This window comes from Ascaphus truei, unplaced genomic scaffold, assembly GCF_040206685.1.
Source record: "Ascaphus truei isolate aAscTru1 unplaced genomic scaffold, aAscTru1.hap1 HAP1_SCAFFOLD_393, whole genome shotgun sequence".
Taxonomy (NCBI): domain Eukaryota; kingdom Metazoa; phylum Chordata; class Amphibia; order Anura; family Ascaphidae; genus Ascaphus; species Ascaphus truei.
In genome coordinates, this window is record NW_027456723.1 from 21,089 (window position 1) to 34,643 (window position 13,555).

The 13,555-nt window shown below is 45.5% G+C and overlaps 1 protein-coding gene across 2 annotated transcripts in view; it reads right to left on the reverse strand.

Annotated features, from left to right (window-relative positions):
- Positions 1-1,584: 1,584 nt before the first annotated feature.
- LOC142483921 (sodium- and chloride-dependent transporter XTRP3A-like) overlaps positions 1,585-13,555 on the reverse strand; it is a 192,894-nt gene continuing 180,923 nt past the window's right edge. Inside the window, exon 5 of one of the 2 annotated variants that reach the window (XM_075583843.1) lies at positions 1,585-1,953. In XM_075583843.1, coding sequence (XP_075439958.1) covers positions 1,656-1,953 — 298 coding nt within the window. In that variant the 3' untranslated portion in view covers positions 1,585-1,655. The remainder of the gene's footprint in view (positions 1,954-13,555) is intronic. The other variant, XM_075583842.1, reaches the window with a different exon arrangement.

The window sequence follows — 13,555 nt, forward strand, 5'->3', positions numbered from 1 at the left end:
CATGTACTGTATGTTAGGGGGTATAGGAGTTGTTGGGGGCACAGGGGGTGTGTGTTGTATATTGCAATGTTTATTGGGGGCAATTGTCCCCAATAAACATGCTATTATGCCTTAACCCTTCATTGCCTTAGCGGATAGCCGCTAAGGTAATGAAGCAGCATGAATGTATTTTTAATAATATTGTGAGGGAACAGGGGGTCTCCTGAGCTGAACCGCATTGATTTCTGGCTCAGGGAACCCCTGCTTCAAGAGTTACAAGGACCGGTTTGGGACCTCGGTGCCAGTGTCGTCACCATCTTTACAGCGTCCACGTCGCGTCTTAAACGCTATAAAAATGGCGGCGACATTGGCACCCGATGCCCCATACCAGGGCCTGTAACTCGGGAAGCAGGGGGTCTCTGAGCCAGAAATCAATGCGAATCAGCTCAGGAGACCCCCTGCTCCCGTACACTAGTATTAAAAATACATTAATGCTGCTCCATTACCATTGCGGATAGTCGCTACGGTAATGAATTATTGTTTATTGATATGTGTGTTTTACTCATAGTGTAGATGTGCAGGGGGTCTCTGGAGGTGAACCATGTTGGTTTTAGGTCCGGGACCCCCTTCTTTCAGAGATACAGGCCCCTTTATGAGGAGCCGACATCCCTCTGCTTTGTTTTCATCCCGCGGTCACATTTAAATGCAGAGGGATAACAGCACCTCATAAGAGGTTCTGTATCTCGGGAAGCAGGGGATCCATGGACCTGAAACCAATGCGGTTCAGCTCCGGAGACCCCCTGCACATATACACTATGAATAAAATTGATTAAAAATATTTATTTGGGCCGAGGTTTGCGCAAATAGTGTGGCGGATCTCTCTCTGCTGCAGGCTAATCTCGGCAGGGTAGGGCTTATCGGCAGGTTATCGGCAGGCTGACTGTCGCCACCGGCAACCAGCCATGTTTTGAAATGTTGCTCTCGCAGGGATTTGTCAGAGATTCGGCCATTCCTGCATACTGCGAGGGCAACACGCACAAAACATGGCGAGTTCAAACCCCTGCCAAAAGCACTTTTTCGCCGCTTAGTACATGACCCCCTAATCTTCAGAACTGGTCATATCAAAATACGTTTTTTTTAAATACGGAATTTTTCCTGTCAAAAGAAACATTTAATTGCCTTACCCTCAGTACTTAAAGAATGTAGTTAATAACTTGTACCTCTACAATGACGATATATGGAACAAATGGATATAGAAGCAAATATTTTTCATGATTTTGTACAAAGATCCACAAATAGTAGTCAACCACAACACTTCAAAATCTGGCTATAACAATTGTTAATTATAGTAATGTATATTTTATGGTCTGCTAATTGAAATATGTGTATTCTTATTCATTCAAACATCCATGCTGTAAATATGAGAAAGAACAATCATTTAAATTTCCTCTTACCATTGTACTGTATATTAAAAATAAATTCTAGTAGACTTCTTTGGGGTATTTTGATTTATTTTGAATACTGCAGTATAAGGTATCAACAACAGTTTTAGCAGATTAGAAGAAGACCACAATGTCACAATGGGCACAGTTCATGATTCAAATGTATATGCTTATAATTTATATTCTAATAAATGACTTTAGCAGCCAAGTGAACTTAATCCCCTTATTTTTCAATCACTTCTGTTTTGAAGACTTGCTTTTTTGTATTTGTTTAGTGTCTATGTTCTCTAAAAAGAACTGCATAAAGCTAAAAAAAAGTTGAAGTAAAATAAAAAAGTAAAAAGTTTGCTGAAAACAAAAAGTACATACCGTATCTAACTCTGTTTCCAAACTGCAGTTCCTCATCTGGGGTAAAACAGCTGAGTATTCTTGATGGAAGGCTGCATTGAGATAGCTTTTTATATCTTCAAGATTATCAGGGCTGATTGATCCTTCTTCAAGATCAAAAGTATTTGTTAACAACAATATTACTCTGTAAAATCAAGATAACTGAGTATTACAGCAATGTAGCAAGCTAACAAATGCAACACTTAATAGTTAATTTTCCCACAATCATTTTTTTTTATTATTCATTTGAAATATATCATATGTCAAACGCGTGAGTTAACAGTGGTTTGAAAAGAGACCTCTTTCCAAAACAGTTGCTCGATTAACTGAGTCCACACAGTATTCTTCACAGACTTTGGACTTGTTGATTTAGTGTGTTTCTGAAGTTCTATACAGTAGCTTACAATTTCACAACAGTGATAATGATCTTAATTAAAAATTCAAATTTCCGCACAAATGTTGCAAAAACTCAGTGCATTTATAAACAAAGTGTAAAAATAAAGTTTTATTGTTTCACCCACTTTTTGAAGCTGTAGGCCAGGCCTGCACAACATACGGCCCGCATGCGGCCCACCGGGACTCCCTGTGCGGCCCGCGATGGCCCCCTCAACCCCCCCTTCCTTTCCTTGGTAGGGAAGTAGTGCGTACCAGCGGTGTGACGGGGGAGACGATGAAGGGTGATGGGGGAGACGATGAAGGGTGATGTGGGAGACGATGAAGGGTGATGGGGGAAAGAAGAAAATTTAAAACAACTTAACGTAATTTTCTTTTCCTGGAACCATGGCATTGGGCACATAGGCATTAGACATACACAGGGAGGGTAACTATGTGCCCACTGCCATGGTTCCAGGAAAAGAAAATTACGGTAAGTTGTTTTAAATTTTCTTCTTTCCTGATCACCCTGGCAGTGGGCACCTTTGGGACATACTCAAGCAGTGACAAAATTAGGGAGGGAAACCGCAGAATAACCACCCGTTAATGCCTTTATCAGTTTGACCTTTATTAATACACTTTACACTTTATTTAACTACAGATTCTAACACTCTACGACCAAAGCTTGCGTCAGCTGATGATTGTACATCTAGTCTGTAGTATTTCAAGAATGTATTGAATGAGGACCAGACTGCTGCTATGCATATCTGTCCTGGTGTATCCTGGGCTTTAAATGCCCATGAAGTAGACATGGCCCTTGTAGAATGAGCTTTAATGTTCAAAGGTTTATCTTGTCCTTTGCTTTCATAAGCTTTTTTAATACAAGACACTATCCACTGGGAAATTGTTGTCTTTGATGCTGCTTGACCTTTCTTTGGTCCCTCTGGTATGATGAATAGTCTGTCTGACTTTCTGATATCTCGCATCCTTTCCATGTACACTTTTAGACATCTTACCACGTCTAATTTGTGTAGTCTTTCTTCTTATTCTTTGGTTCTGGACAAAATGACGGAATCACAATTTCCTGATTCGTATGGAACTGTGATACAACCTTTGGCAGGAATTGATGCACTGGTCTGAGAACTGCCTTGTCTTGATGTATGAGTTCTCCCACTCTCCTTGCTGAGGTGATTGCTATCAAAAACGCAATTTTTCATGATAACCATTTTAAGCCTATCTCCTGTGTAGGTTCAAACGGAGCTGCTGTTAGTACATCCAATACTAGGGACAAGTCCCATGTAGGTACCCTGTTCTTGATTTGAGGCCTTATTCTTTTAACTGCCTGCAAGAACCTGATGATCAATCTTTCCATTGCCAGATTTCTTTCCAACAAGGCTGATAGTGCAGACACCTGTACTTTCAATGAGCTAAGACTGAGACCTTTCTGAAATCCCTTTTGCAGGAACTCCACTATTGATACAATTCTAGGTGAAAGGAAATTTTGTTTTTCTTTTCCACACCAATCGCGAAAGCAAAGCCAGATTCTATGGTATACTTTAGATGTGGAACCTTTCCTTGCTTGTAAAAGGGTATGGATTGTTTTGTCTGAACCACCCTTCAGTCTCAGTGTTTCCCGCTCAATCGCCATGCCGTCAAGGCCCATTATTTGGCGTTCGGATGACATATTGGCCCCTGTCGCATCAGTCCTTTGCGATCTGGTATGTGCCATGGTGTATCTACTGCCATATTCACCAAGTGTGTGAACCAAAGCCTTCTTGGCCAGTATGGTGCTACGAATATCACCCCTGCTTGGTCTTCCCTGATTGCTTTCGGAATTAGGGGAATAGGTATGCCAACTTGAAATCCCATTTGAAACTGAGAGCATCTGTACCTTGTGCGCTTGGACGAAACTGTCTGGCACATTAGTTCCTTACCTTGTGGTTCTGATGTGTCGCCATGAGATCTATGTCTGGCTGACCCTATCGCTCTACCAGTTCTTGAAACACCTGTGGGTCTAATGCCCATTCTCCTGGGTGTATGATGTTCCGACTTAGAAAGTCTGCTGTGACATTTTCCAGTCCTGGGATATGTATGGCTGTAATTTGCAACAAGTGGCGCTCTGCCCAAAAGAGGATTTCTGCTGTGAGGTTCATCAGCTTTCTGCTCCTGGTTTTCCTTGCTTGGCTATATACTTGACAACTGACCTGTTGTCTGATTCTATTTTTATATAGCCACCATTTATTATAGCTTCTAGGGCCCTTTGTACTGCTTTTAGTTCCAGCAGATTTGAAGGAAGATGCTTTTCCTGGTTTGTCCAGGTTCCTTGCACCAATGTTTCTCCCATTTGGGCACCCCAACCTGCGTTGCTCGCATCTGTAGTAATTCTTACCCACTGTACTGGGTGTAGTGTTTGCCCTTTTTCCAGGTTTCGGGTATCTTCCCACCACTTTAATTCCTGCTTTGTGTGTGGGTGTAACAAGATTCTTTGTCTTGTGTTTTTGTGATTCCGTTCCACTGTTGTAAAAATTGTTTTGTAATGGTCTCATACACTACCGACACACTTTATTAAAGTGTGGCCGGTTCCGCAAGCCGGGAGATTTCCCGGCTTGCTAGTGGCCGCCCCTCGCCCCTCACGCGTCATCGGGAGCCTGCGCCCCCTGCACGCGCGTCCAGGGCTCCCCGAGGGAGCCCTGGTGTCCCGCGATGTGGGGGACGGCGGCAGGGGGTTCCGGGGGACCCGGCGGACCCGGCAGCGGGAGGGAGAGCGCCCCGATCGGAGGGCGCTCTTCCGCTGCTTCGGCGCGCGCCCGGCACCCTCCGGCGCGCGCCAGTTTACTGCTGCGGCCGAGAACGGGCAAATGCTCGAATAAACTCGGCCGCATCAGTATGTAGTGCTGCCCATTTTGTGACGCTTAATGTTGCCGCGAATTTTCCCAGGAGCTTCATGCATTCTTCTGCTGAAGTCCTGGCAGCTTTCCTGAGCTTCTTTGTTTGCATGGCTATGTCTTGCCTCTTTGCGTCTGGTAGTCTCAATTCTCCTTTTGCCGTATCGAATTCTACCCCCAGAAATCTTAACAGTTGAGTGGGCATGAGATGACTCTTGTCTCCGTTTATTAACCAACCGTGCTGTTCCAGGAGGGTTATTACCATCTTCAGGGCTTGTTGTAGTTTCTCCAGGCTTTTTGATTTTACCAGGATGTCATCCAGGTATGGGTATACAGCAGGCCTGCACAACTCGTAAAGCGAGAAGGGCCGAACTGCTCCAAGGAAAAAAAAAAAATTGGGCCGCACGGGTAAAATCATCATCATCATCATCATCATCATCATCATCATCATCATCATCATCATCATATATCTCCTCCAGCACCCCTCATCATCATCCTCATATCTCCCCCAGAACCCCTCACTATCAACCTTTGCGATACTCCCCATCTATCTCTCATACCCCCATCTCCCCCTGCACACCACACACATCCCACCCCCCTGCACCTCACACCACTCCCCCCTGCACCTCACACTACTCTCCCCCCCTGCACCTCACACCACTCTCCCCCCTTGCACCTCACACCACTCTCCCCCCCCCTGCACCTCACACCACTCTCCCCCCCCTGCACCTCACACCACTCTCCCCCCCTGCACCTCACACCACTCTCCCCCCCTGCACCTCACACCACTCTCCCCCCCTGCACCTCATACCACTCTCCCAACCCTGCACCTCACACCACTCTCCCCCCTGCACCCCACACCACTCTCCCCCCCTGCACCTCACACCACTCTCCCCCCCTGCACCTCACACCACTCTCCCCCCCTGCACCTCACACCACTCTCCACCCCCTGCACCTCACACCACTCTCCCCCCCTGCACCTCACACCACTCTCCCCCCCTGCACCTCACACCACTCTCTCTCCCTGCACCTCACATCACTCTCTCCCCCTGCACCTCACATCACTCTCTCCCCTTGCACCTCACATCACTCTCTCCTGCACCTCCAATCACCCCTACACCTCACCCCCTGCACCTCACATCACCCCTCCTGCACATCAACTCCCCCCTCCTGCACATCACATCCCCTGCACCTCCAATCACCCCCCTGCACCTCCAATCACCCCCAATCACCCCCAATCACCCCCCTGCACCTCCAATCACCCCTCACCACCAATCACCCCTGCACCTCCAATCACCCCTGCACCTCACCCCCTGCACCTCACATCACCCCTCCTGCACATCACCCCCCCTCCTGCACATCACATCCCCTGCACCTCACCCCCCTGCACCTCCAATCACCCCCCTGCACCTCCAATCACCCCCAATCACCCCCCTGCACCTCCAATCACCCCCTGCACCTCCAATCAACCCTGCACCTCAAATCACCCCTGTACCTCACATCACCCCTCCTGCACATCACCCCCCCCTCCTGCACATCACATCCCCTGCACCTCACCCCCTGCACCTCACCTCACCCCCCTGCACATATCCACGTTCGGATCAGGGGGGGGAGCGGCCGCAGAAGAGCTCAGCTGGCTGTGACTTCCCCCTCCGTCCCACGTTGCGAGCGGGGGGTTGGGGGGAGGTAGAGGGAGCAAGGAGCCGGAGCGGGCCCTGCGCATGCGCGCCAGGACCGCGGGGAATCGCCGCCATTTTTTTTTTCAAAGTTTTTTTTTTCAAAGTTTTTTTTTTTTTTTTTTTTATATCTCATCGAGGGCCACACAGAGAGGCCAGGCGGGCCGCGTGTTGTGCAGCCCTGGTATACAGTATCTCTACCCCTCTTTCTCTCATTTCTGCCACTAGAGGGGCTAGAACCTTTGTAAACATCCTTGGGGAAGTCGCCAGACCAAATGGCAGTGCCGTGTACTGATAATGATCTTGATTTACTGCAAACCTTAGAAATCTTTGGTGTCCCTTTGCTATGGGCACATGTAGATACGCGTCTTTTAAGTCTATCGCCACCATCCAGTCTCCTGGTTGTACCTCTTGAATAATCAGGTTCAACGACACCATCTTGAATTTTCTTATTTTCAAGAATAAATTCACCTTTATTAGGTCTAGGATTGCTCTGTACTCCCCTGTAGGTTTCTTTACTAGAAATATTCTGGAATAAATTCCACTTCCTCTGTCTTCCTGAGGTACCTTCTATATTACTTCTGCTTGTAATAACTTCTTTAAAGCCGAATTAATTTGCCTTCTTTTTTCCTTGGACTGTATCCATGTTATTAGGCCCATATTTTTTCTTGGCATCTCTGAATTCTATACTGTACCCCTGATGAATGGTCTGTAATACCCAATTGTCCTGTATTGTTTGGGCCCATGTTGCAGAAAACTGCTTCAGTCGCCCTCCAACTGGCCCTCTGACCTTCATGTGGACTTGTTCTTTGTGAATGACCCTCTTCCTCTGGCGACAAGAAAAAGCCGGTTCTGGCCACCCCTTCATGTTGTTTGTCTTGGAAATGTCCTGCCAGGTCTATATGCCTTTGCTTCCTTATACTGGTTTCTATTAGCCTGTTGGAAACCGAATATTCTGGCCCTGTTTTCTTGAGGTAAAAAAGTGCTCTTACCTCCTGATGCTTTTGTTATTATCGTATCCAGTTTGTTACCGAAGAGGAATTCACCTTCAAATGGTAGTCCACATAAGCTGTTCTTTGATGCTGTGTCAGCCATCCACTGTCTGAGCCATAAAGCCCTTCTTGCTGATACCGCTAGTGCCATAGATTTGGCTGCTAATTTTACCGCATCCAATGAGGCCTCCGCTATGTAATCTGTTGCCCACTTTACTTCGGACAGTGCTTTCAGAATAGCACTTCTTTTTACACCCTTGTCTATTGCCTCTTCAATGTTGGCAATCCACACTCGCATAGCCCTTGCTGCTGACGTAGTTGCTATGGCTGGTTTGTAGGATGTTCCTGCTGTAACGTATGCTTTCTTCAACACATAATCCATCTTCCTATCCATAGTGTCCTTCAATGACGCAGCTTCCTCTATTGGGATTGTGGTCTTTTTTACTATTCTGGAAATAGCAGTATCCACCTTTGGGCTGACATCCCAAAATTTTACCTCCTCTTGTGGGAATGGATACATCTTCCCAAACCTTTTAGGCGTAAATACTCTGGCGTATGATCGCGCCAACTCCACCTGAATGAGGTCCTTAATTACTAGATGGATAGGAAAGACTCTACCTTTTCTTTGTCTCGCCCCAAAAAGTTTATCCTTCTTGTGGTTTTACTCCTCAGTGTCTTCTAGTTCCAATGCCTGTCTCATGGCTTTGATGAGTGGATCCACCATTTCTACAGTACATCAAATTCAGATTCCTCTTCCTGAATATCTTGATCTGATGAATCCATTTCACCCTCTGATACTTGAAAACAATCAATGTCAGACTCATCGGATGAAAAACCTTTCCCCTTATCCAGACTGGTTTGGGAACTAGATCTTTTCTGCGCTGGGTTAACAGCTTGCTGGACTGCCGCATCAACACTCTGTTTAACAGCCTCCTTCATCAATACAAGGAAAGTGCTCATTTGTTCGTTGGAATCCCCTGCAGCTGCCTTAAGACAATCTTCACATAATTTCTTCCCTATTAGGGCTGGTTTCTCGCAAGCTGCGCACCATTCATTTTTTTTTAGCAACCTTTCTTTTATGTTGCAGGGATTCCCCCGTCCCTTTTGAAGATTCTGCTTCTGGGAGGGTAACCACCTAACTATTTTATAAAAACAAAATAAATACTAAACATACACCCTAATGTATATAGACCATCTCTCTTTCCCATGTAGAACTAAAACTAAGGACTCACCTTGTCTTGGGAACTGAACATTTGGGTGTCTCCATTTTCGAATCCATTTCCAGCACTTGGCTTCTCCCTGCTGAGCATTCCATGCTTCAGTCTCTCACTCACACATACACACAGTGTGTCCGTCGCTTCTGTGATGTCATCAAGTGCTCGTTCATGGCCCGCGTGTCTGTGCACGCATCTGCCGGCCGGAACGTGACGCGCGCGCTTCCGTGCGGTCGCGTGCACTGTTCCCTCTACCGCAGCGTTCCCGACGCTAGCACGGTAAATTTGAGCCTTTTCTCCGGTTCGCAGCTATGGCTGCTCCCCCCTCCGTGATGTAGCGGGCTCCTGGGGTTCCTTTACCGCAGCGTACCAGACGCTAATGCGGTTAGTCTGGGCCTCCACGGGCTCTCAGCTGCTGCTGCTATGCTCCCCCTCTGCGCCCCATTTCTTTACCTTTCATTTGGTACTGGGGCTTCCTTGCATGTAAGCTTCCATGCCCGCGGCTGCAGCTGCTCCCCACCCCACGGATGTACTGGGTTCCTTGGGCTCCCCCTACTCTAATGGGTCTCCGTCTTGCCCCCACCTGGGCGCATCGATCAAAGCTTCAGGGCAGAGAGGCTGAGACCCTGGATATCTGCACAAGGTGCAGTAGGTGAGTCCCTTTACAAAATAAAAAATCCTACTTCTAGCTGTGAGGACAGGAAAAAGACTAAGGTGCAGGTAGAGGGAGGGGCCTTATATGGCCTACCTGCAAAAGTCTATTTCCTGTCCTACCTAGAGTGAGAAGGGATTAATCCAAAGGTGCCCAATGATAGGGTGATCAGGAAATTATATTTTGTGCATTTGTTGAATGTCTGCGGTCTCACCAAATAAACCCCATTTTATTCAACAATGTTGTCCTGCCTAGTGGATTGATCCAAGAAGGTATAAAAGGTGTTAAAAGTGCTTCTGTGACAGGCTTTTAAAAAAAGAAATGTATAATTTTGAATAAATGCTGTTTTACTCGTGCGGCCCAAATCTGTTTTTCTTGGAGCATTTCGGCCCTTCGCACTTTACGAGTTGTGCAGGCCTGCTTTAGACTGACAAAAATACATATACATGAAGATGAGCTATGAGGTTTATATAAAACACAGAGATCCACCACTGAACAGACATTTTTCTTGCTCAAGAATTGGTTCAGATGCACAGATTGCTTCTTTTTTGACCAATATTGGTTTGTGTATCTTCTACAACATTACAATAATATAAAACCTGCCAGCCTACTGTACATCAATAGTTGGAGAATTCAGTACAGAATTTATTCTATTAATATTAGGCTGCACTTATAGTGCCGACGACAGCGACTGCGACATCATGCTGACGTCGCTGGAAAACTCAAATTGACTTGACTTCCAGCGATCGCGACCAAGCCGTTGCTCCGTCACCCCATTGCGTTCCTTCTACTATAAGGGCACACAACAGCGGCAATACATTTGTTTTGCCGCGATGTCGCTTCGCCGACACTATAAGAGCAACCTAAGGTTGCCCTGCTGGAATAGATGGTTCATCTGAGCCTGAGTAACAACAAGTCTTGCTTTAGTCAAGGCTTTAGTGGGAGTACAATTTGCACAATTTTCTCCACAACAGGCTCTGGCAACAATTGGTTATTGTAGCCATCATCTTCTTCCACTGTATTTATCTGGAGGGGAAAATTACTGGTTTGTTCTGTGTACATTGGTACAAACATGAGAAATGCTTATCGCTCTCCTTAATTACTTCTAATAACATAAAAACCCATGGTGCATAGGGAATAAATATACATAAGCACAGAAAACTAGCCAGGATGAGAATCCTAGCTAGAAAAAGAAACCCACAATTGCACTCTATGGGGACAACATTAGGTGGGAAAAAATATAAACCCAAGCTAGTAGCCTAAAGTGCCAAAAGACACCAAACAAAATAAGTTTATTGGCATATAATAGGGAATATACACGTGGAGGTATAGGGTAAATGTGTGAAAATATTAAAATTAGGTGGTGCTAACCCAATATTCCTGAGGGTATACAGTAAGGCTCCTCTAAAGTCCATTAGGGGCACCTGACATTCAGAGGAGAAGGAATCCCTGAATGTGTGTGATATGATGCATAGGAATATTTCCAGAAAGCATATACGTATAGGGCGCGTCAGATGGAGCTCCTACTGATAAGGTAAATAATGCGACGATTACCTTGAATCACACTGGTCAGTGTGTAGATGGCTACACCCCAGTAATCAAAGGATTAACACAGTGTAGCAAGGCATATATATATATATTGCAACATTACCCAGAACATATACACATGCTATTAAGGTGTCTGCTTGCATTAGGCAGTTAGCAACAAAATGTGCAGTCATTTATAGTATGTTACACATCCATCAAGGCAAAACAGTGTAAAAGCTGGCCACTGGTGTATACATATACATACATATGATTACCTTAAATTACACTTTTAGATGGCTACACCCAGTATCAAAGGGTTAACACAGTATAGCAAGGCATATATTGCTACATTACCCAGAACATATACACATGCTATTAAGGTGTCTGCTTGTATTAGGCAGTTGGCAACAAAATGTGCAGTCATAGATACTACTGTATGTTACACATCCATCTAGGGAACACACAGTGTAAAGGCTGGTCTGCTGGTGTAAACATATAGCAACAAACCCTGTGAACAGCCTGATCCTGTGTTTGATCTTACTGCTCCAGCCCATCAGACATTGCAATGGGTTCAAGTCAGAGAGTTATTTCAATATAGCATAAGATGTGTACATGAGGCATTCATAATGACTATCATTATATAAATTCAGGGTGAATGAAGGTGTAAAGAAGGTATATATAAATCAGCGCTTTATACAACCAGTTAAGCCGGGTGTGTGTCCATGTATTCGGTACACTGAAGCTCCTGAAACAGCGGGTTCCCACCACCAACGTCAAAAGAGTGACGTCATCTAAAACCGACGGTCCATTTCACGTAAGGGATTATGCTTCGTCAGGGTAAGAGTTATAGTGTATGCTGTCCCCCTCCTTCCTTAAATACCCTAACTCCTAATGAGAGGGAGTGGTAAGAGAATCCCTATTGGTTTGCCCAGGATGAACTCTGGATTAGCAGAGACTTTGATTCAAAATCCTTAAAGTGGAAGTTTTTCTTTTTGTAATTTGGCAAGAAAGTGTTAGATTGAAGGTTGCTTACAATCCTATTACAAATGTTGTAGTGTGAGAACAGTTTATACCAGAATTTCAGGTTGCACAGCCAAGCTGTGCTATCAAATCATTACACATAATACTCCATAATAAATAATGGGTGATTAGCACTCCATTGTGGTTCTGCTTTGATAGATAGAGCAAAATATCTTCTCAGATACCATGAACATAGTTTGTTAGGAGGATAATGCATACTTAGTGTATGAATATGTATTAAAGAGGCAGGTAAAAATTCTGTTGAGGAACCAGGTGAGTTGCAGACTCAGTACTCACCCAATAATACCTGACATAGTATATTAAATATAAGGTATTAGGGAATGGCTCAATAAACCTTAGGTCATAGATAATACAAACCACTCTAAATTAGCGATAGATGGATATAATTGCTAGCCAGTAATGGTTATGCTAAAGTAGGTGTTGTATGGGTTAACTCAGACATGTATGACAGAGCATGTGAGCAGATAGGGATAACAAGATAGGAACATAAGGGATTATAGGAGTGTACGCCTGTATGTAGAACTTCCTCTAGAGTCAAAACGGTTCGACTAGAGTATATGACTCGTTTAAATAATAGATCCCGGGATCCAATTAGAGGAATAGAAAATATATATATATATATATTCACAGCATGATAATGTTCCAATATTCGAGATGGTGTAAGGGTTCATAGTAATGTGTAGTGTAGTCTGAACCTAAATAAACATATACTTGGGCCATAGACTGAATACACTCCTGTAAGCCGGCGATGGATAAATATAATAAACTAGCTGAGAGACCCGGCGCTGCCCGGGACCAAAACCTCCTGCTCCCTCCTCTCTCCACATCCCTCTCCGCCTCCCCCCCCCTGCGCAGCTCCAGTCCTTCCCCCCCCTGCGCAGCTCCGGGCGTGTGTCCCTCCCTTACACAGCTCCGGCCGTGCCCCCTCTCCCTGCACCGCTCCGGTCACCGTTCCCCCCTGAGCAGCTCTGTTCCCCCCCTGTGCAGCACAGTGAGACACACACACACACACAGCGAGACACACGCGCACACAAACAGTGAGACACACGCGAACACATACAGTTAGACACATGCACGCACACACACACACACAGTGAGACACACGCGCACACACACAGTGAGACACACGCACACACAGTGAGACGCACACACACACACACACACACACACAATGAGACACACGCACGCACACACACAGTGAGACACATTCACACACACAGTGAGACAGTGACACACACACACATAGTTTGATGCACACACACACATACTGTGACACACACACACATACTGTGACACACACACATACTATGACACACACACATACAGTACTGTGACACACACACACATACTGTGACACACACACATACTGTGACACACACACACACACA